Source organism: Salvelinus fontinalis, chromosome 19 (assembly GCF_029448725.1).
Source record: "Salvelinus fontinalis isolate EN_2023a chromosome 19, ASM2944872v1, whole genome shotgun sequence".
Lineage (NCBI taxonomy): Eukaryota > Metazoa > Chordata > Actinopteri > Salmoniformes > Salmonidae > Salvelinus > Salvelinus fontinalis.
In genome coordinates, this window is record NC_074683.1 from 9243216 (window position 1) to 9263449 (window position 20234).

Here is a 20234-nt window from a genome sequence, read left to right on the forward strand (position 1 = left end):
CAAAAAATAATCGTAGTTACAAGTTAGCATTATCTAAGTTATAGGATCTCTATGCCTAAAACTATACAGGCCAAATCCCCCAAGGTAAATGGGCGCGTTTGACATTGCAGCCTACTTGAAAGGCGAGTTGAGACTGACTGATCTACAAATCACCTTGCGTCATAAATAACTACTCAATATGATTTGTAGACCAGCCAGTCACAATTTACCCACGATACAAACCGGCTTTGATGATCTCAAACACGGCCAATGGGGGAGTTTGATTAGACTGAACCTGTGTAAACCGGGCTACGGCCCGTTACGTCACCGGGTAAAAGTGGTGAAGGAGGAGTGCCCACCTCAAGTCGAGCATGCCCTGGCCATAATGTCCACAAAACAGCATGATGAATTGTTCAGAAACATAAAACATATATTTTCTATTAAATATATAGTAGTTTTCCTTGGGAAGGCAGGTAAAGCAATATGAGTTTTATATAAAGAGCAAACACTTTTGCATGTGGAAACACTGAATCCTAACTCATTACTCCACGTGCTTGACATGCATTACTTCGACTTTGCCGTCGAATTTGACGGGGGCACCTGGCTCACCCCCGGAAGGCAGCCCGGTTTTAAAACGAGTGCAATCAATGCTAACCCAGTTCGCCCCGTGGCATTAATCAAATCCCCTCAATGTTTTTAGCTATAAAGTTTTGTTACACAGTCTTTGCCTCCTCCCTCCTTATTGCTGATCATTACCCCTTAATCATTAAACATACATTTCTGAGTAAAAATGTTCAGTAACAATCAGAAGTAACAACTGGAAGACAAATTACTTTGAAGATTAAAAAATATATTAGTAGCTTATGATTTTATTTTTCCATACTGTGAAATGTGTCAAGACCAGAAAAATTGGAAACATATCAGAAATTCAGCATATCTTTGAAAGTGTATTATATTTTAACCTTTCTTTGAGTCTCCTTTTGTAAGTAAATGATACTGGTAATCTCTGTTTCCACAGATAAGGTGCTGAATGAAAACAATTTCAGTAGTTACCGATAACATTGCCTTTGCAGTGATTTTCTTATGGATCTTCCTCACAAAACCAAAAGCTTTCAGGAATGATTGGAGCGACAGCACAGCATGGCCTGTAAAGGCCTATCTCCTTACCAGAGACTGGCTCACCAAGGCCCGGAGGTGAGACTAGTCCTACAGTACCAATTTCCTCATAGTACATGAGAATTCCAGTCATTTGCCTCAACACACTGACACTGACCTTACCTCACACAGAGTTGAGATTGACACCGCTGTCGCATATAATGAAGACATGACACATGTCCTCTTGCGACAGAGGGGAAACTTATCTATGTGGTCCGTTACAGCAGCAAATGACATGTACAGAAGCCTCAGGAAAAGGAAATTGGATAAATGGCGTAGAATCATGTCAATCCAGCCGAGTAATATAACTCTGACAATGCATCTTATCATTAACCTTTCGTCTGTTTTATTTCTCATCTTGTGCACAGTTTTGTAAATCAGCTATGGAGGCAATCTAATCAATATACCAGGACTCACTTCGCTAAACAGGCCTTACTGTTGATAAGACATTCTGTTGAGTTGGACTTACAGTGTGTTTGGCATTAGCACATTCACAGCCCTGAGGGTGAGGGCAGTGAAGAGATTATCAACACCATGTCCTGGCCATGGTGTTAACATGCATGTCCCAATCTCAGCCAGTGTGAGTGGTGACAGGAGGGAGGCTACAGGGATGGGGGCTAGGAGAGGGCTGTGACCAGGCCTGGGTGGGTAGTGGATGGGAGGGAGGATAAATGGACGGGGGCTTGGAGAGGGCCATGGTGGCCAAGCCCTGGACTGGCAGATGGGTCTTCCTGGTCTCCTGCAGGGTGTGGTGCCACCCGACGGGAAACCGTGAGCAGCAGACAGACGAGGAGCCAGATCCATGCTGCAGCTGTCTGTGGCCTGCAGCCACCTGCGTCTAGCTGTTACAAGACGGACACGCCTCTGCATCTACAACAGCTACGGCATACTACCCATTCTGCCCCTTTGTCTGTCTGCAGGTAATATGAGCGATCTCAACAAAGGTGTAATGATTGTGTGGTGATGTATCGTCTTTGAAATAACCATGTCTTCGGCTCCATCGAAAAACGTGGCCTTTACACGGGGAGAGTACAAAGGGCTCTTTATCTTTTTGGGTTCTGGCAAGGTCTATCTCAGTGGAGAGTGAAATACGAGTGTTCTCTTTCTATGTGACCATTATTTATGATTTATTACATTCAACAGTCTGATGACTTTGAATGGATGGGTGTCTATGATTGCTCTTTCTGTCTTCCCTCACACAGGGTTCGATCTAAAATGGCTGCTTGGTCTCGGGTCCTGGAGGGCTCCTGAAGATAATAACAGGATATTCATGTTTTTTGTTATTTTTAGATGAGATGTCTATTGGACATATTTGCTAAGTGGGTTCATGTGAGTTACCAATCAGTCTTGTCCATTGCTACAGTAACTTGTGTTCACTTGAATACAAAATATTTGTACAAGTTTAAACCATTCAGGCTGGCTGTTAAACCGCCAAAGAATCTCTGGCATTGCTGAAGAATTTCTGCAGTGGATATGCAGCAGACATCGTGTCTATGTTCCCTGTTGATTTTGTCTTGTTTATTAATGTAGTGTCTCTAGTCTTCTTTTGTCTAGAGCTGTGGCTTTCATATACCCCACTGAGCTCTCTGCCATTCCAGCTCTCACCAACATTCTTCTCACTTCTTAATGTCTTGCGCCTTGTTTATTTTTCACTGGGATCTTTGGATTAATTAATGAGACAATAATGTTATTCAACATTTGAGTCGTGGTAGGCCTACAAGTAATGATTTGGCTATACAACCTAAGAATGAGTGGAATTTACTGTGCTTCTTATTTACATCCAATTGGTTAGTAATTTCAGTTGAATATATATATAAAATATGTTCCTGTGTGACTGTGACATATTTATACTGTAATTTTTAAAATATAAAGAGGCACTCTGCAAACTTTCAGGCAGCATGTTATCCTACTGGGTTGTAACCACCGAAATCTGTACAACTGATGTACTTATGGCACCATCTAGAGGACTTAATGGGTTATTCTGTAAATCAATGTCCTCCTGGGGCCCAACTCCTTTATCAAAATAAAACATAACAATAAAACCACTTCTCCCTTATTAAACATGTTGCTGTTTCCTTCTCCACAATCTATAATACAATTATATCGAATTAAATGCATGTACAATGATATTCTTCAACTTCCCAAGAAGTTTAGCTGGTGCATTAAAAATGTAAAAGGGAGTTGCTGCATAATCATTTGTTTTGACAAGCTTCCAACATACACTGAACTTTGCAAGCCTACTTTTTGAGGGAACATGTAAATTCAGGCACTGGCAGTGGTGGATTTACCATTAGGCATCTAAGGCAATTGCCTGGGGCCTCACATCATCAGTGTTCCTCGTGAACTTGGCATACTTACAATAGTTTAATACATTATTTATATTATCTTCCTCCTATGCTTGAGGCCATCTTCTGCTCGTGAGTAATCTCCAATGTGCACTTTTAAGCAAATGGATCATTTTTTCCCCCTCCGAATCTGGCTCTAGCTTTTGAACGTTTGGGGATATTAGCTATTACGACCCCATAACTGAAAGCTAATAACTGGAGTGGATATGCATAAGACATCATGTCTATGTTCCCTGTTGATTTTGTCTTGTTATTTCCCTCTACGATGCTCACAAGCAGGGCAAGACACGTTAGAAGGGACTGTGACAAAATCGCATCTTTCGGAGATGCATAAAGATGGCAGCCCCCATGCACTTTCCACAATTTCCTTGTTTGCTAAGATCGCCGTATTGTACATTGCTCTCTGTTACTCTATTTTTGTTTTGTCATTAGCACGGTATACATCAGGGCCGGCTCAAGACATAAGCGACATAAGCTGAACTCAGTCAGGGTCTCAACTTACTGTTGAGGGTTAGAATAGTAGAATACACAAGTGCAAGTTCGAAATTTGGCTATGGATCAGCAGTTTTTCTCTTGTTTTGTCAGTCACTGACAGTCACTCAATTAGCCTTTTCAGCAAACAATTTAGCTGACAGATATCATTAACATGGCATAAGGCATGCTAATACCTGATGATCTTCTCTGTGTAATGCAAATAAGAAATGTTACACCTTTCCCATTTTCAAGTCAATTGACTTGAAAATTAGCCTTATGAACATAGAAACTTGGTTGCAGTTTGTATCTGTGCTATAATGGTTCAAAAGTACATAAAATTAACTAATATATATGCATTGGTTGATATTGCAAAGAAAATATCAGATATAGGTATTGGCCCAGAATTTACACATCATGAAGCCCTAAATTGAAAGGGAAAAATATTCTACCAACTTTGCACAACTCTTAGGGCAACAGGTATCCATGATCTTTGTCAAGATTGCTCACGTTCAGTAAATTTGGTTGGGAATCATTGATGGACAGCAATATTCAAACCTTGTCTCTGATTTTTCAAACTAATCTAAGTCAGGACTGACACTGGACCACTTAGGAACACTCAACATCTCTTGGAAAGGCCTTCTGGTGTGTCTTAAAATGTTTGTTAGATTAGAGTTCGGGTTAGATTTTCAGAAGACTGAGGGTTTTCTCTAACTTTTTACCTGGGCTTTGCTTCTTTCACATTTGTTTTTTTATCCTGACAAACTCCCCAGTCCATGCCAGTGACAAGCATACCCATAACACTGCAATAGTAGATTTAATTTTAAGGCAGCAAAATTTGAAGACTGTGCAAGGGGTGTGTAGACTTTCAGAAGCAACTGCTCTTCTTTTGGCCCGCAAATTGCTTTTGACGAACAAATCGGTCTGGGAAAAAATATATGTGGCCCGTAGATTTTTTTTTTATCCCAGTGTGGCCCTCAAACCAAAATTATTGCCCACCCCTATTCTATGTGGTGATGCAAAGACCTTTACTAATGGAGGGCATTTCAAGTCTTTCCAATTAGCATTTTCATTCTGCTTTGTTCACCTTGCAATAGCTGGCTCCAAATAGCTCTTTGTTCAGCAGCCTTAGTCCTCTTCCTGGGGCCTCCAAATCCACCCCTGGGGCGAGTATTTAGCTCTATTTAAAGTTAGTGGGGTGGGATTTAATTTCAATGTGAGATGCTGCAACGTGGTCTCAGGGCAATTTGTATTATTCTGTACGTGAAGCTCCATTTAGTATGATATGTTACACTATTAGGTTACAATATGATTGGCACAGCGGTCGTACATACATCCCCCATGTGACTCGAACACGCAACCTTTGCATTGCTAGAAGGTCATGGATTACGCCTGCCCATCAGTGGTGGTTCTAGACCATTTCAACTGGGGGGGCCAAGCTGGGGCCAGTTGTACTGTTAGAGGGGCCAGTTACATTAGACGTTATTGTTGTCATCGTATTCTTCACTGCATTGCAGGCATTAGCAGGCAAAAGACCATGTTCATAATCATCATCGTTGCCACTGTCTAATAATGGATGTAAAAAAAAAGAATGATAGCAAAAATTAGTTATATCAACAAAAAAAATCATACTCCACATTTAGGGGGGCCACAAGGGGGTCCAAAATTGTTGTCACAGGGACACTGGCCCCCCAGAACCGCTAGTGCTGCCCATATAGTCACATGCTATATCTCAGACAGCACTGACACGATTTTGACAAAACATGGGTGAATGATGTGTCTTGCCACAGAAATTACACTGATTGGCCCAAGGTGGGAGAGCTATAGTAATTAACTGAAATGTGTTAGTCACATGTGACATCTCAATTGGCCCAAGAGGGGGGCGCGCTGCATCATTCGTGGGGGACGACATGTTTTCTGTTGCCTTGCTTTTTGTTTAGTTTTGTATGTTGTTTGCGCAAGTTAGAGGGTGTTAAACGTTTTGGATTTCCCCCTTCTGTTTTCTGAGTACAGTAGTGGGCGGCAACAGAGATACTTTTGAGGAAATAGGAAACTCCAGTGGAATCATCCTAAAGTACGTTTCCCGTTCGTAATATCTCTGGCGGCAACACAACTATTTTCAGGATGTAGTCCGTTCTAATACCACACCGAAGAAGAATAACATTTTGGAGCCATGTTTTGGAGCTTGCGAACATGGAGTCACTGAAGAAATGTCGTCTTTGCCCCATATATTTATGGAATTTCCTTTTTGTTGTTGTTTGTTGGCAATATACTCTAGCTGGTGGTAAGTCGAGATAGTATATTTATTTTAATCAGAATTGTATTGGTTAAAACCGGATGCGAAATGCTCTTTACTCATCGGTATTGTTCGAGAACTGGAAGTTGTTGTGGTTTCATTTTAAACTTGGACGAGAACCTTTCCATACAGTTTCCTGCTGAACAACTGTGTAACATTTTACTGTTGCGTTGCGCACAATAATATTTCCTGCTTTATAGGGCTTCATATTTTTTGTCTGATTACATGCCAAATTTGCTAGTTTCTATTAGAAATGCAGAAGGCTGCCCTTCTGCATTGTGACTTGGCTTGTAACCAAGTTCGGACATCACGAGGTATAAGGTTTAAACAAACAATAATGTGACCCTAATTTCCAAAGGAAGCAGGAAGTGTGTAGTCTAAAAACCATACTCAGTTAAATGTGCTTAGACTATTCTCAAAGTGGGTCCACATACAAAATGTAAACTAACAATTAATTACATGGGGTTAGTGCCAGTACCAAATTTACAATTGCAGGGATATTGGAGTATTTGATGTAGAAATTTACATTTAGGCGGGGATTAGGAGAAAGTGACTAGCAGGATAAATAATAGTAAACAGTATGGAAGCAGCATAAGTGGTGGTGTGGGTGGTGAGTGTGAGCGCAAGAATGTCAGTGTAAGCGTGATAGGTGAATGGATATACATGTAAACAGGGCTGAAAAGTGACTAGTTGCAGGAATATATAAATAATTATGGTAATATACTAATGGTAATATATACATGTAAACAGGAGTAATAGTGATCACATTGCACTTGATTTCTATGACAATTTAATAAGTGTGCCTGTTGATTTTCATGACACTATTAATTTGGGAACAGGTCGAAACATTTATGGAAATTTTGCTAATTTGCTGTTGGTAGGTAATTTATCCTGGGAGATAAACACTGGGTTGTTTTTTTTACCTGAAATGCACATGGTCCTTTTTTTTGCTGGATCTTTGTAGAATTGAGTCACACCAAATTGTATGTTCTCTACTCTGACAGTTAATCTACAGATAAAAAGGGAAACTCAGTTAGTTTTTAGTTTTATTTGATTAATCTCTCGTCGTTCACTCTTCTGTGGATTTTATATGACGGTTGGCAACCAACTTTAAGATGCATTACCGCCACCAACTGGATCAGATTTTAGCGCCTGGCTACACAGACGCCTGCGAGCAGTTTGGATGAAATTATTGAATAACATGTATGTGTACATTTATTTTGCAGCGCACGCAACACAGGCGGTTTAGTCAGTATGTAACCCTGCATCTCAGTGCTAGAGATGTCACTGCAGACACCCTGGTTCGAATCCAGGCTGTATCACAACCGGCCGTGATTGGGAGTCCCATAAGTCGGCGCACAATTGGCCCAGCGTCATCCGGGTTTGGCCGGTGTAGGCCGTCATTGTAAATAAGAATTTGTTCTTAACTGTCTTGATTAGTTAAATAAAATAAAAATCCATTGCATTGCATTGAGCCATTGGATGTCCCATTTAGCCTTGTTAGGCAAATGCCCCGACGCTGTCCAAAAGCTCCGTCTAGACGCAAATACGCCTCGCAGTTTTGGAAACATTTGGAACGTAACTTTTAAATAAGTGAGAAATAAATAAATACAAAATATGCACTTTATGTACGCAGTTTAGGAAAGTTGCACCCAGATGTATTTTGAGAAACGCATGCGATCCAGTTAAATGGAAATGCGAGCACAAGGTGAGAGGATGTGTCATAGCTGAGGCAGTGTGCGACAACAACCAGGGGCAACTTTGCTAAACTGCGAACAGTTGGTGTGTCTTTTGCATTTGAAAGATTCTTTCTTGCTTATATTAAAGTTAAGTTCCAAGGATTTGCTAAACCGTATCACTAGCAAGGATTAATCCAGTTTCTAAACGTTAAAACAGAGCGACGGGATTGTAGTTCACATGGAGCCAGCTGTCCTCTATACCATCAGGTGAGAACCCCAAGATGGGGACCGGCTATAAGCCACCATGGGTTCTCGAGATGAAATGGCTGTGGCACTGAAGTCTCTCTTGCTTAACAAAGTCAAACATACATCCTTGTTTGTCATTCACATCCCTACTGATAAAACGGTCACTTGCTTGACTAGTTTGTGCAGGTTGTTGGAAATGTAAGTTGGACCAGGGACGCCTAACTTCGTTTGAAAGTGGATGTAGAAAGCTATAGTGGTTTTGTCTCATGATTGACTCTCTGCACAGACTGTCCTGCAGATGGGCGCACCTGGGTGCCTTTCAGACAAAGATGCTACCACTTCGTCCATGGAGAAGAAGACGTGGCTAAAAGCTATACGATTGACGCTGCGAAAACCATCTGCTCAGGATATGGTACTCCGACGTCCCCGATATGAAGTTGTCTTTTTATTCCATAATGTTACACCTTTCTTTATTATTATGTATTAGATGAAAGGCTATAATTGAATTGAACTATTTCAAACTACTCTCAATGTTTGTTTTCAATTGCCACAGATTGTCCTATGTTGTCTCTTTTTAGAACTGGTGAGTGTCCAAAGTGCAGAGGAGAATAATTTCATCATCAAGTACAGTCCGCAGGTGTGGAAAGGCAACATACATGTGTGGTTGGGCATGTATTATGACAGTGATGGTAAGCACTTTTAGATGTACTAGAAAATATGACACCTCCGTATTATGAATGCTACTTTGCCATATCACTTGGTTGTACAGTATAATGCCGTTACTTTACCCATTGCCACAATCCATATTAAACTATGCCTTGGGATCAGTGCCGTTTGTAATATTTGTAACACAATGAGTATTATGAGTACATTTCTTTGCTAATAAGGTCCATCAGGTCTTGTAGTGCCAAAACTGCCTGGAAAGAGTTTTGGTTTTGTCAAGCATGGATAATGCAGCTGTCCCATTTTTGAACTGCACAATGTCAGGAAATCCTGTTTTTATGAAGCTCTGTGTTACAGCAGGATAAAAAAAGAAACTCAAAGAAACTGTGATCCACACCCAGATATTAACGGCTTTCATGTGGAAAAAACGCAGACGCCACTGATTTTATTTGAACAGGGTTGTTTTGACTATGTGTATAACTTCTCTATGACAATATCTTTTTGGGTTTATGAAAGAAAGGTGAAATTAAGAGAGAATAAGTGGTCATTGCTATTTTTCTAAATTTGATGTCTTGGTTTATTTGTCTGATAAGATGAGGACTTTAAGTGGCAAGATGAAACCGGTCTGAGCTTTAATAACTGGGGGAATAGCTCCAGTGAGTCTGAATTGATTCCCATGGACACCTGTGTGGCCATGCACAGCAGCACAGGGGAGTGGAAGAAAGTCAGCTGTGTTGAAAACCCAGAGAATGGCGTGGTCTGTGAAACTGCTGAAAGTAAGCCCCTATTTTTAGCAGCATTTGTGAACCATAACCTTTCTACTCTTATTAAGAGACGGGACACACCATACCGAACGTCGCCCGTGCGCAGTGGGCGGCCATCAAATAGCCTTTGACCACCGAATATTGGCCGCCATTTTCTTTTAATTTCCCAACAATTACACATTTTGAATCGCAGGTGATCTTCGTTATCGTGTGTCCTGCTTCTAATAGCCCAGTTGACATAAATCCACTGCAGCAATATGTTGTTTTGTCAGTTTGATTAACAAGTGGTTGCAGATTTATGTTCATTTTCATTTCTGAGTTATTTTTAGTCATGTTTCACTGATATGTTCTTTCTTTCTTCTTCAAAAGCAAAGAAAGACGGCAAACGTGGTAAGTGAAGTGAAGCCATTTTCCTTTACCGGCCCGTTCTATTCATTATATTTTTATAAATACAGTAAGCTCAATGGTGACCTATCCCTGCATTGTTTTTTGTGTGCTCAGCTCCCAGTCCACTGCTTTCAGCTCTGGTAATTCTCAGTGTGATCGGCATCATGGGGATCTCTGCAGTCTTTTGGTTCCTGCACCAGAAGCACCGTCACGGTACCGTCCTCACGTCATTCGAGTACCACCCCCCGTTCAGGTCTCCCACCTCTGACGAGGCCTGCCTAGTGGAGACAGAGGAGACTGATGACATGGCTTAGTGGAAGTCCTCTTAGATTATGCTGTGTGCAGTCACTCTTGGAGGAGAGGACTAGGAGAGAAAAATGTGACCTTAATTGAGACCGGTTCCATTGTCCAGAAGAGATGATTTGACAGATAATATAACATACTACGGAATGACACGTGGCAACTTTTACCACCAACTAGAGCCACCGTCTGCTTAGGTCCTTTACACTATTGCCTGTCTGAATGGGCTCCCTTATGGATATTGGGTCCGTCTGCTTTTTTGAAGATGTATTATTTTAATTATGGATGTTTGTGTTTGCCGAACAGTATCCTAATGAAAGTGTGTTTTCAGAAAACTTTCCTTCAGAAAATCTGGTTTCATAGTTCAGGGTGCCCTAAAGTCCATTGCTGTGAATGTAGACTATCATTTGCTTGCTTTTTACAATTAATTCAATATTGAATTGTGAGAATCGCTGTTTTCAATCTTCAAAGACATTCGGTCTCCTGTTGTTTTGTCTGCATCTGCATACAATTTGTGATCTTTGTAATGCATGGCGAGTTAAATTGAGATAAGTTATCATTATCAAACATCTTCATGTTCTATTGCCCTTGTAAGTGTCCATACTTTTCAATGATTTCATCTCTTCCTCTAGTGTCCAGGCTTCAAATGTCTTAGTTCTCGATTTAAGAGATAAATACAAGTAATTGAAATTACAGAGGGATAATCCATCATTTATATCTCAAACAAACAGATTAAGGCTTGTCAAAGAGCCAGATTCAACCAGTGTGCATTTTCTCAAAAAACGGAATCTCGGCGGATCTGTGTCCAGTTGTTTGCATGCTGCTGTAACTTAGTTCAAAGCATTCTTTGTGGCGATTGTCAATGTACTGACGAGCTTTTACAGATGATTACATTTATAATAGATATGATTTTTTGGGGGCGGCGTTATTCTGTAGTGACATGCATAAATGTCTATTCATGGGAGAAAACATTTTAGTGAGGATTGTTTGTCTTTGACCTGAACCATCTCCTTGTTCCAACTTCCTAAATAATCATTTATTTTTTACAAAGCTATTAATCCAAATTGTAATTGACTAATTTTGATATGGTCAGTGCTTTTACTAATGCATTAGTAATACAGTATGTTACAGTTTGTGGAGTGTGCCAAAAATGTGTATTGACAGAACTACACTCTCATAAGGTCTTTGAATGTCTGTGAATGCTTTCTGCTAATTACTGTGCAATACTCATTTAATTTGGCTTTAGCTAAGCCCTATTTGTACTCAAAATAAAGTTTGGAAATCACCTGTGAGTTATGGGCCTGCCTGTTCTTTTTTTTAATTGACTTGTGTGAGCGTCTCATCTTGTGGACAAACATGGTTATCCTGTGCTTGTTTTGAGATTTCATAATAGATATAATTGCAGTCAAAGTAGTTGTGTTCATGTTGCTTCTTTGACAAGTCTTGACAATTTGCAGTTGTCATACTGACACGGTTCAAGTGTCATCAACAAGTCGACATGGTTAACAATGTTACATAGTTCATTATTGGAATCTTAAAGTAATCCCTCATCTAGCTGTGTTTACACAAGCAGCCCATTTCAGATTTTTTTCTCACTAATTGGTATTTTGATCAATCGGATTGGCTGTGAAAAGATCTGTGATTGGTCAAAAGACCAATTAGTGGAAGAAAATATCAGAATTAGTTATATTGGTTCCCCCCCAGATTTTGCCACCCTAACTAACCCCAAAGTGCAACACTTGCAAAGCCTGAAGCAAACAATTGATGCCAACCATATCCATATCAGCACTATTCTGTCCATTCCTGCGATCGTTATAGAACATTACAGCTAAATATACACCTGTCAATGCATAATTAAAAAGGACCTGATGAATTGGGACACCGGATTGAGGACAGTCTAATTACTCCTTAAAGGCATATAGATTATAAGTCACTGTCATCTGTCAAGCAAACACCCACCCTCCCACTGACTACATGTCCTCGCTCTGCTATAGCACTAGAGGGTTGTATTCATTAGGCAACAAACAGGGAGAGCTCTATCTCAGTTTGTCCAATAAGAAACGTTTGCTCTCCTTTTCTGTTGCAAAGCGTTTTGGCATGTTTTGATACAGTGTGCACTAATCAATTACAGTTTTCCCTGTTCCTTAGGGTTAGGCTATATTTTTCTCTCAGAAAATACAACTTCCATCTGGAAAATATGTAAATGTTGGTCATTCAGCCCTCCAGTAAGGATACATTAGTGATGTACACAGTTATATATTCATAACATCTGAAATCTCACAAGGTAAAGTCATCTTTCTGTTCATTATTTTGGTCATGTAGTGTATGCTCGTCGAACATCTCATTCCTAAATCATGGGCATTAATATGGAGTTGGTACCCCTTTACTGCTATAACAGCCTCCACTCTTCTGGGAAGGCTTTCCACTAGATGTTGGAGCGTTGCTGCGGGGACTTGCTTCCATTCAGCCACGAACATTAGTGAGTTCGGGCACTGACGTTGGGTGATTAGGCCTGCTCGCAGTCGGCGTTCCAATTAATTCCAAAGGTGTTCGATGGGGTTGAGGTCAGGGCTCTGTGCAGGCCAGTCAAGTTATTCCACACCGATCTCAACAAACCATTTCTGTATGGACCTCGCTTTTGTGCACGTGGGCATTGTCATGCTGAAACAGGAAAGGGCCTTCCCCAAATTGTTGCCACAAAGTTGGAAGCACAGAATCATCTTGAATGTCATTGTATTATTTCTCCTCCACCAAACTTTACAGTTGACACTATGCATTTGGGCAGGTAGCGCTCTCCTGGTATCCGCCAAACCCAGATTTGTCCGTCAGACTGACAAATGGCGAAGCGTGACTAATTACTCCAGAGAACGTGTTTCTCCTGCTCCAGAGTCCAAAAGCGGCAAGCTTTACACCACTCCAGCCGACGCTGGCATTGCGCATGGTGATCTTAGGCTTGTGTGCGGCTGCTCGGCCATGGAAACCCATTTCATGAAGCTGCCGACAAACCGTTCTTGTGCTGATGTTGCTTCCAGAGGCAGTTTGGAAATCGGTAATGAGTGTTACAAATGAGGACAGAAGACTTTTTACACGTTGCGTTCTTCAGCACTCGGTGGCCCCATTCTGTAAGCTTGTGTAACCTACTACATCGCGGCTGAGCCATTGTTGCTCCTAGACATTTCCGCTTCACAATAACAGCACGTACAGTTGACCGTGGCAGCTCTAGCAGGGCATACATTTGACAAACTGACTTGTTGGAAAGGTGGCATACTATGACGGTGCCACATTGAAAGTCACTGAGCTCTTCAGTAAAGCCATTTTACTGACAATGTTTGTCTGTGGAGATTGCATGGCTGTGTGCTAGATTGTATATACCTGTCAGCAACGGGTGTGGCTGAAATAGCCTAATCCATTCATTTTGGCCATGTAGTGAATGTAACTCCTAATATGAAAGGAGACATCACCCCGTGATGTAGGGGGTTGGCCACTAGGCGGAACAGTAGAGCACATTTCCAGCCTGTACTTTCCAGGAACAGCAACAGAAACAGATTGCATGAACTCCTTCAGGTAATCATGCATTGTGTATGTTTTTTAGTTTTTTATGTAAACAAAATCTTGATAATTGTCTAATCTAGTGGAAGAATCATTTGATTAATTTAAGTATACATTATGATAACAATCAAGTGTTAATATATCACATGGAATTTGATTAAGATAAATATTCCTGGCTGCTATCTATTCAGTTTGATTGATGACACGTTTGCGCCTGTTGTGAGCAAAACTGTTACAGGATTGGTTTTAAAGTCTGACAAAGCCCAAAAGTCAACCCATTTCAGCATAAGTGGTCTACAGAGTGAACACATTCAAACGCTTCATTTTTGAACTGCACCACGAGGACTGTGTTTGAAAAAGTGGAAACATGACTGAGTAGGGTATGGCCGTAGTGTAGATTAAACATAGATATCTCATTCTGTTTGAAAGTTCAGTTTTGTGGGAAGACATCCATTAAACTATTCTCACAGATGAAATGGCAACAAAGAACAACAAATGATGAGGTCAGGTGAAACACAAGGCCCAGTGAAGGTCAGGACTCCCACTATATACCTCTTAGGAAAAGGTAGATTTCAGTCCTTTAGTTTATTGGCCATTTTCCTCGGCACTCTTGTGCCTATTCGCTTGGAAATGTACACAAATAACTATACTTCTTGGTCTGGAGGCACTGTGGATATGTTTCAATGTTATGAACACATATCCTTCAGACAAAATGCATTGAAACAGAATATAATGTTTACAAAATTCTCTGTATATCTTGCTCTAATCATGACTCATTGTGTCTTGTAGATGAGTCAAATTGAAACGGTCAGTCTGATCTTTTTTTGCCATGGGGGTTACATACAACAATAACACAACCTAGAAATAGTGTTCAGACAGAGCTTAGAAATGAGCTTCTGTCTGGATGGGATTTCAGCAGATGTGTTGTAATCACAGAGGAATGCTTTGTGACATATCTACTTGTTCAGCCCAATTTTCCCAGGGCCCAAGAGTCTGTCTCACCCTCCTCACTATGGACAAGGCAGCCATGAATATGCAACAAAGCATAATTTAGTAGATAGGAATACAATAGCAGCTTGCTGTGAATGCAGTTGTCCATGAAAGGAACCTTGAACGACACTTTTAGAATGGGTTTGAGTGTGTTCGGAAGAAAATGAGCTTAAGCTCAGGTTTGTCTGGAGCTGAGAGAACATTCAAATGTTTATACAAACCCATTGTAGCGAGTGTATAAATATGACAAGACATTTGACTCAATTTGCTTTGTCTTTCTTTGGTGGCAATAATAATACCAGATCAATTCAAACATTCAAACATTTATTATAGAAATGGTCACAAAATTAAACACAGTTCACACAGTTCTGTATGTACAAGTTCAACAATTAAATATGAAATAAATATTTATATCCAGGATGTAGTGCAAGGTCAGGTTTTCTAAAGTAGATGTTCGTTTTCATGCCCAGAAGTGATTATCATAATTAATTGTAGTGTTAATGTGGGCAGGAAAAAGCTTCGCTTGAGGTTTTTTGAAAATGATGGGACTTGCTTACATTATAATTCCCTTGTCAAGCATGGTCCTTTATTTTTTCCAGACAGATCTGTGCTTTTGTGTTTCTTCATGGTTTTCTGCTTCTTCACCAATATAAGTGTTGCTGTTTCACCCCAAGATGGATTGTTTCTGGAGAGCAAACATTACAGAGAGGCTGTTGCCATTATGAATATGGCTGTAATGGCCTATTTTTGATCAAATAACACTGAAGGCATTTCATTCACACGTCTGCCTTACCACAGCCTGGAGGAGGATGGGTTTTGCACTGACCTGAAATTGCTAATTAAAAGGGACAGTGGTATGCATACGTAAATACGATATGACACAGTGACAGTTGGCATGAAAATGGGATGCACAGAGCCACTGCTGTTCACCAGTGGTTATCAAGTAATTATCAAGTAATATGTGTATTACTGCATTCCTTTGTGAACAAAAGATGCTAAACTCACCACAAGTATTCCAACAATTACTCTGAAATGTTCAATAGTTTATGCATCGCTAATAACAATAGATGTATTTACAATTTCTAAAATGCTTTATGTAATTGTATAGGCTCTAACAACTGGTAAAACACTCCTGAAATACTTCTCAGAATCTCATGTGTTCGGACTTTAATCTACTCTGAAATATGTGACAGTTATCTAACCGAAAAGCAATGCTGTCACCCAAACCATTATTTTCCTCAGAGTTTCAGGTTTTACCCCAGGCAAATCCAGCTTTCTTTAAAGACTCATTATTTCATTAGATTTCAACTCTATCTTCTGTATTATTCTGTATTCATCCCCCTCTCTTGCCTTTTCAAACTGAGGTGCCTGTAGACAGAAGTGGGGAGCATCTGTTTCCCATGTTATGGAAGGCTCATGTTTCTCCTCCATTCACTATCTTCCTTGAACATGCTCCAATTAACAGAGGGAAAACAAAGGCCAATATTTACATGGCCGTCCACTGCAGAGGCATTTTATAAGTAAGTCTATTCTGAGCCACAATTAGTCTGTGTAAATAAGTCTTGTGGTCTGATATTTAATAAGTGCTCGTTATCAATGTACAGATTAATTTTGCTTCCTTGATAGCACATTCCATGCCAGATCTTTATTTCCTGCTAATTTTTCTCTTCCTTCTAGGTCAATAATTTGCTGGGAATGCTTGTTATTATGTGAATGACATGGGAAATGAGTACGTTTTCATGGTGGAATTTTACAATGTCAAGATGACAGGTTAGTCAATGATCTTGTATGTTGTATGAATCTGTCAATATTCCATCAATGCACTCCTGTATTAATCCTTATGATGTTTGTGTCATACTGGGTGATGTTTCTCTTGATTAATCATGTCCATTTTAATGCCGGGTGAAGGGCTATTTGAAATCACCACACAAATGTTAAAGCCTTGCCTATGTGTGCTACATGCATTTCAGAAATATTTTCGAGGAGTGCAGGACTTAGGACATTTTGAATGCAATTTTTTATCATCCCAGTCCTGCCGCTATAACGACATAACACTTCATGCTGAAAGCAGAGACAGTGGCGTGGTGTTTAAAATCTGATGAAGTCATTTCACCGAATAAATATTATATTTATACATATGTAGTTAACAGGAAGAGCACATCTATCTTAAATTAGAGATTGGTCTACTTCCCTTGGTACAAATGTCTGATATCCACTAAATTAACTTCCAACACCGTGTGGGTTGATAAGCACACCTGAGGTACCACTGGCATTGCACCAGACCAGTTGTTATATTAATATTTTCACAAATCTTTTGGGATCTGACACAGGCAGTACCTCACACACAGTACCAATAACATAGAGTTTTTGCAGCATATATCTGGTGTTTTTGCAGATTGACTGACAGGTTAACACTTTTTTGGTTTGGCTAGCTAGCTACATAGCTGGCTAATGTTTTTGTTTGAAAAATGTATCTGGACACAGTACCAGCTTTTTTTGCTTCACCTGGCTGCCAATTCCTAATCTTCTGCTGACATCATTTTAGGAGTCGCCTGAAGCATAAGAGGAATGGGAGACAGAGGAATACAGCAGTGCTGAGGCAGAGGGCTGGTAGTGGACGACTGGCTACTATTCTGAACTTTGTGTGGTGAGCTTTCTGGCACCCAGAGTTACTGAGGCATCACCCAAGTGGGCGTTACACAGAGTGGAAGAGGAGAGGTCCAGCGGCTATAAGAGACAGGCTGGTTCCCTGACTTGCCCTCTACAAGATCATCAGCAGGCTCCATCACCATCATCTACCATCCTCTGACCAGATCCCTACGCTTGAGCCATGAACTGACCCTCTCAATCTTCGGAGGATGCAGCTTTCAAAGACTTGGCCTCTATTGAGTGACCTGTCATGACATATTGCTCTTGAAGTGCTTTGAGATTCTCAGAAAAGCGCTATAGAAATGTAATAAATTATTTTTATTTTTTATTATTATCATTAGTGTTGGTCCAAGACAGACAAGCATGTCATCACTAACCCACATGACCTATCTGGAGAGGATTGTTTTGTGCTGAGAACAAAGGGCAATATATACCTTCTTGTCGTGTAATTCTCCTGAGGTTCCTATCATCAAATAGCTAATAAGTAGCACAAAACCAGGGATATTTAAAATATCTATGGATAAAAGAAGTTAACACCATTGCTGCATGAAAAACAGACCATGCTTTTGAAAATGTGAAAACACTGTTTTGCAGGGCAATATTTCCATAATATTGTAAAGCACTAAATGTTTTAATTCACTTTAGATTAGTTGGTCTACAGTAGAAAACTGTTCTGTATTTATTGTACTATTAAGCTAAAGAGGCCTAGCGGATTAACCCTGAGCGTAATTATGTACAGAAACCTTGGACTGCATTTACCCTGTTTTTAGCTCAGAGATGAATTTGGTTCATTTAAATGAAATGTATGTGTGGTGCTGGAAGGGTCTTGTTTTTTTATTGGAATTATAAGGTGTTGTGTACTGAAATGATTAAAATCTGTATTCTTTGAATGTGTCAGGCAAAAATCAATAACGGCAAGCACAGCCCCAGCCACACTGGCTGGTGGGTTTCCTGGGCTTGCCATGGACTGATAATAATTAAAACCAAATCACCACATTCATTTTGTTTTCCATCAGTCTCCGGAGACATCATCTTTACTATGTCTTTTGGTATCTCATTATACTTTCTAATCAAGACTCTTTAAAAATGTTGTCCCAAATAAGGGGACAGACTGTTAGTACCCCCCCCCCCCCCATGTGCTTGCATTGCAGTCATTGGACTTGCACTTATTATGTTACAAATGACCTAGGTAATGCTAGACATTTTCATTGCATGCAAAAAGGCCTGGCCAGTGAAGCCTCTCATAATGATGCAGCTCTGAGCTCTTTCATCACTCGCTATCCCTAATGACGATTCTCCAATACAATTAAAATCCCAGCATCCCGCTGTTCCAGTGACAAAATCATCAAATTATTTTTTTCTCTCCCACCATCTCTGTCGATTCAGGCAAGCTTGATTCATCCGTTTCAGGCCGTCTGAATGCAGTGTCGAAATTGACTCAGAGGAAGGGGAAGAAAATCAATGAGCACAAGGGATGGTGAACAAGCAAATAAACCTGTTTTAAATTCACAATGCTGAATAAGGATTCCCCCCCCCCCCCCCACACATCTTTAATTCAAGAGTACTTTGTTTCTTAATTACTGTCTCCAATTACCTCCAGTGGATGTACAATTTGCTTAAGAAAAAGCCACAGTTCCCTTATTTCAAAAGCATTTTGCTCCCTTGAACATTCAAACACAAAGCATTCGCTGATAATTTCTGCTTTCTCTGAGTAATGTGTTGCCATCTGTGTAAAAGCAACATATTAACAATTGAATTAAAGGTTTGGGTGATTATATGTAGCCTATATGTCTCATAATAACGTTAAAATACATTATTTTTTTATTTTTCAAATCTAAAATCTAAAATATTTCCTGATAAGCACTAAATTGAATCACAAACATAATATTATGTTTTAGTTCTACCTTTCCACCTGTCAATTGATTGATTTATTGCACAGTAGGCCTATCTACATAAACTATCTACATTTTCCCAGTTTCTGAGAGAGAATTTGCAGCATATTGCTCTTCAGTTGTTTGTTGAATGTAATAATATGCACCCCCTGTCTAACCCAGACTAGGTCACAAGGTCTCTGCTCAGCCTGTTGCTGATTGTCTGTCCAAAGAAAGAAAAAACACAATTAGGCACAGATGGCAGTCTTTGCTCAACTGTAGGAGATGTGTTAATACATAAAGACTTCTTTGAATTGTTGTATTACTGCAAGTGACTTACTCAAAGGACCAAAGGTACAGTATATTCAAAGAATTCACTGGGATCTGTGAGTATGTAATGTTTCAAGATGTACCTTTTCATTTATCTTTTATTTTATGATCCTAAGACAAAAAGAGATATTGTAAGAGTCACTTGTTCCCCACAGATGAAAATAAAGTGTATATGTGTAATCTCCTCACTTATTATTTGATGAATTATGCCTTTTGTTACATAATTGCAGTGACCTATTGTACAAATACATAATCACAGTGTATACACTGCCAGATCTTCTCCCAGTTCTTTCCCCCACACCTGCATTCATCCTCATTCCTCCTATTAGTTTACCACAATAAACGTTATTTTCTTTTACAGAGTCCATTTCACTTTTTATCTTGTTAAAATGCTATATCAATCATAGATTGCTTCCAGGATTTAAAAAAAACAAGTAATACCTACCAGATGCCTGGTATCTGCTTACAGTAATTTATAGCACTGAATTGTTAATTAATCAGACAAAAGTTAGCATTGTTGGAGCTTTTAACTGACGTCACTTTCGTTCCTTGAAGTGAAG

At 39.9% G+C, this 20234-nt stretch overlaps 1 protein-coding gene and 1 long non-coding RNA gene across 2 annotated transcripts; both read left to right on the forward strand.

The window, feature by feature from the left end:
- Positions 1-1816: 1816 nt before the first annotated feature.
- On the forward strand, positions 1817-3179 carry LOC129816985 (uncharacterized). The gene is made up of 2 exons (XR_008753644.1): positions 1817-2054; positions 2337-3179. It is a non-coding gene; the product is annotated as an uncharacterized LOC129816985 (long non-coding RNA).
- A 2642-nt stretch (positions 3180-5821) lies between these two features.
- Positions 5822-11577, forward strand: cd302 (CD302 molecule). Its single transcript, XM_055870663.1, has 6 exons — positions 5822-6234; positions 8458-8583; positions 8750-8860; positions 9428-9610; positions 9968-9988; positions 10100-11577. The coding sequence occupies exons 1-6, from the start codon at positions 6144-6146 to the stop codon at positions 10297-10299; spliced, it is 732 nt and encodes a 243-aa protein (XP_055726638.1). The 5' UTR covers positions 5822-6143; the 3' UTR covers positions 10300-11577.
- The last annotated feature ends 8657 nt before the right edge of the window (positions 11578-20234 follow it).

Coding starts and splice junctions, on each gene's coding strand:
- cd302 (XM_055870663.1), top strand. CDS start 6,144: ATGGAGTCACTGAAGAAATGTCGTCTTTGCCCCATATATTTATGGAAT. Junction 6,235..8,457: donor GCAATATACTCTAGCTGGTG/GTAAGTCGAGAT, acceptor CTCTCTGCACAG/ACTGTCCTGCAGATGGGCGC. Junction 9,989..10,099: donor AAAGAAAGACGGCAAACGTG/GTAAGTGAAGTG, acceptor TTGTGTGCTCAG/CTCCCAGTCCACTGCTTTCA.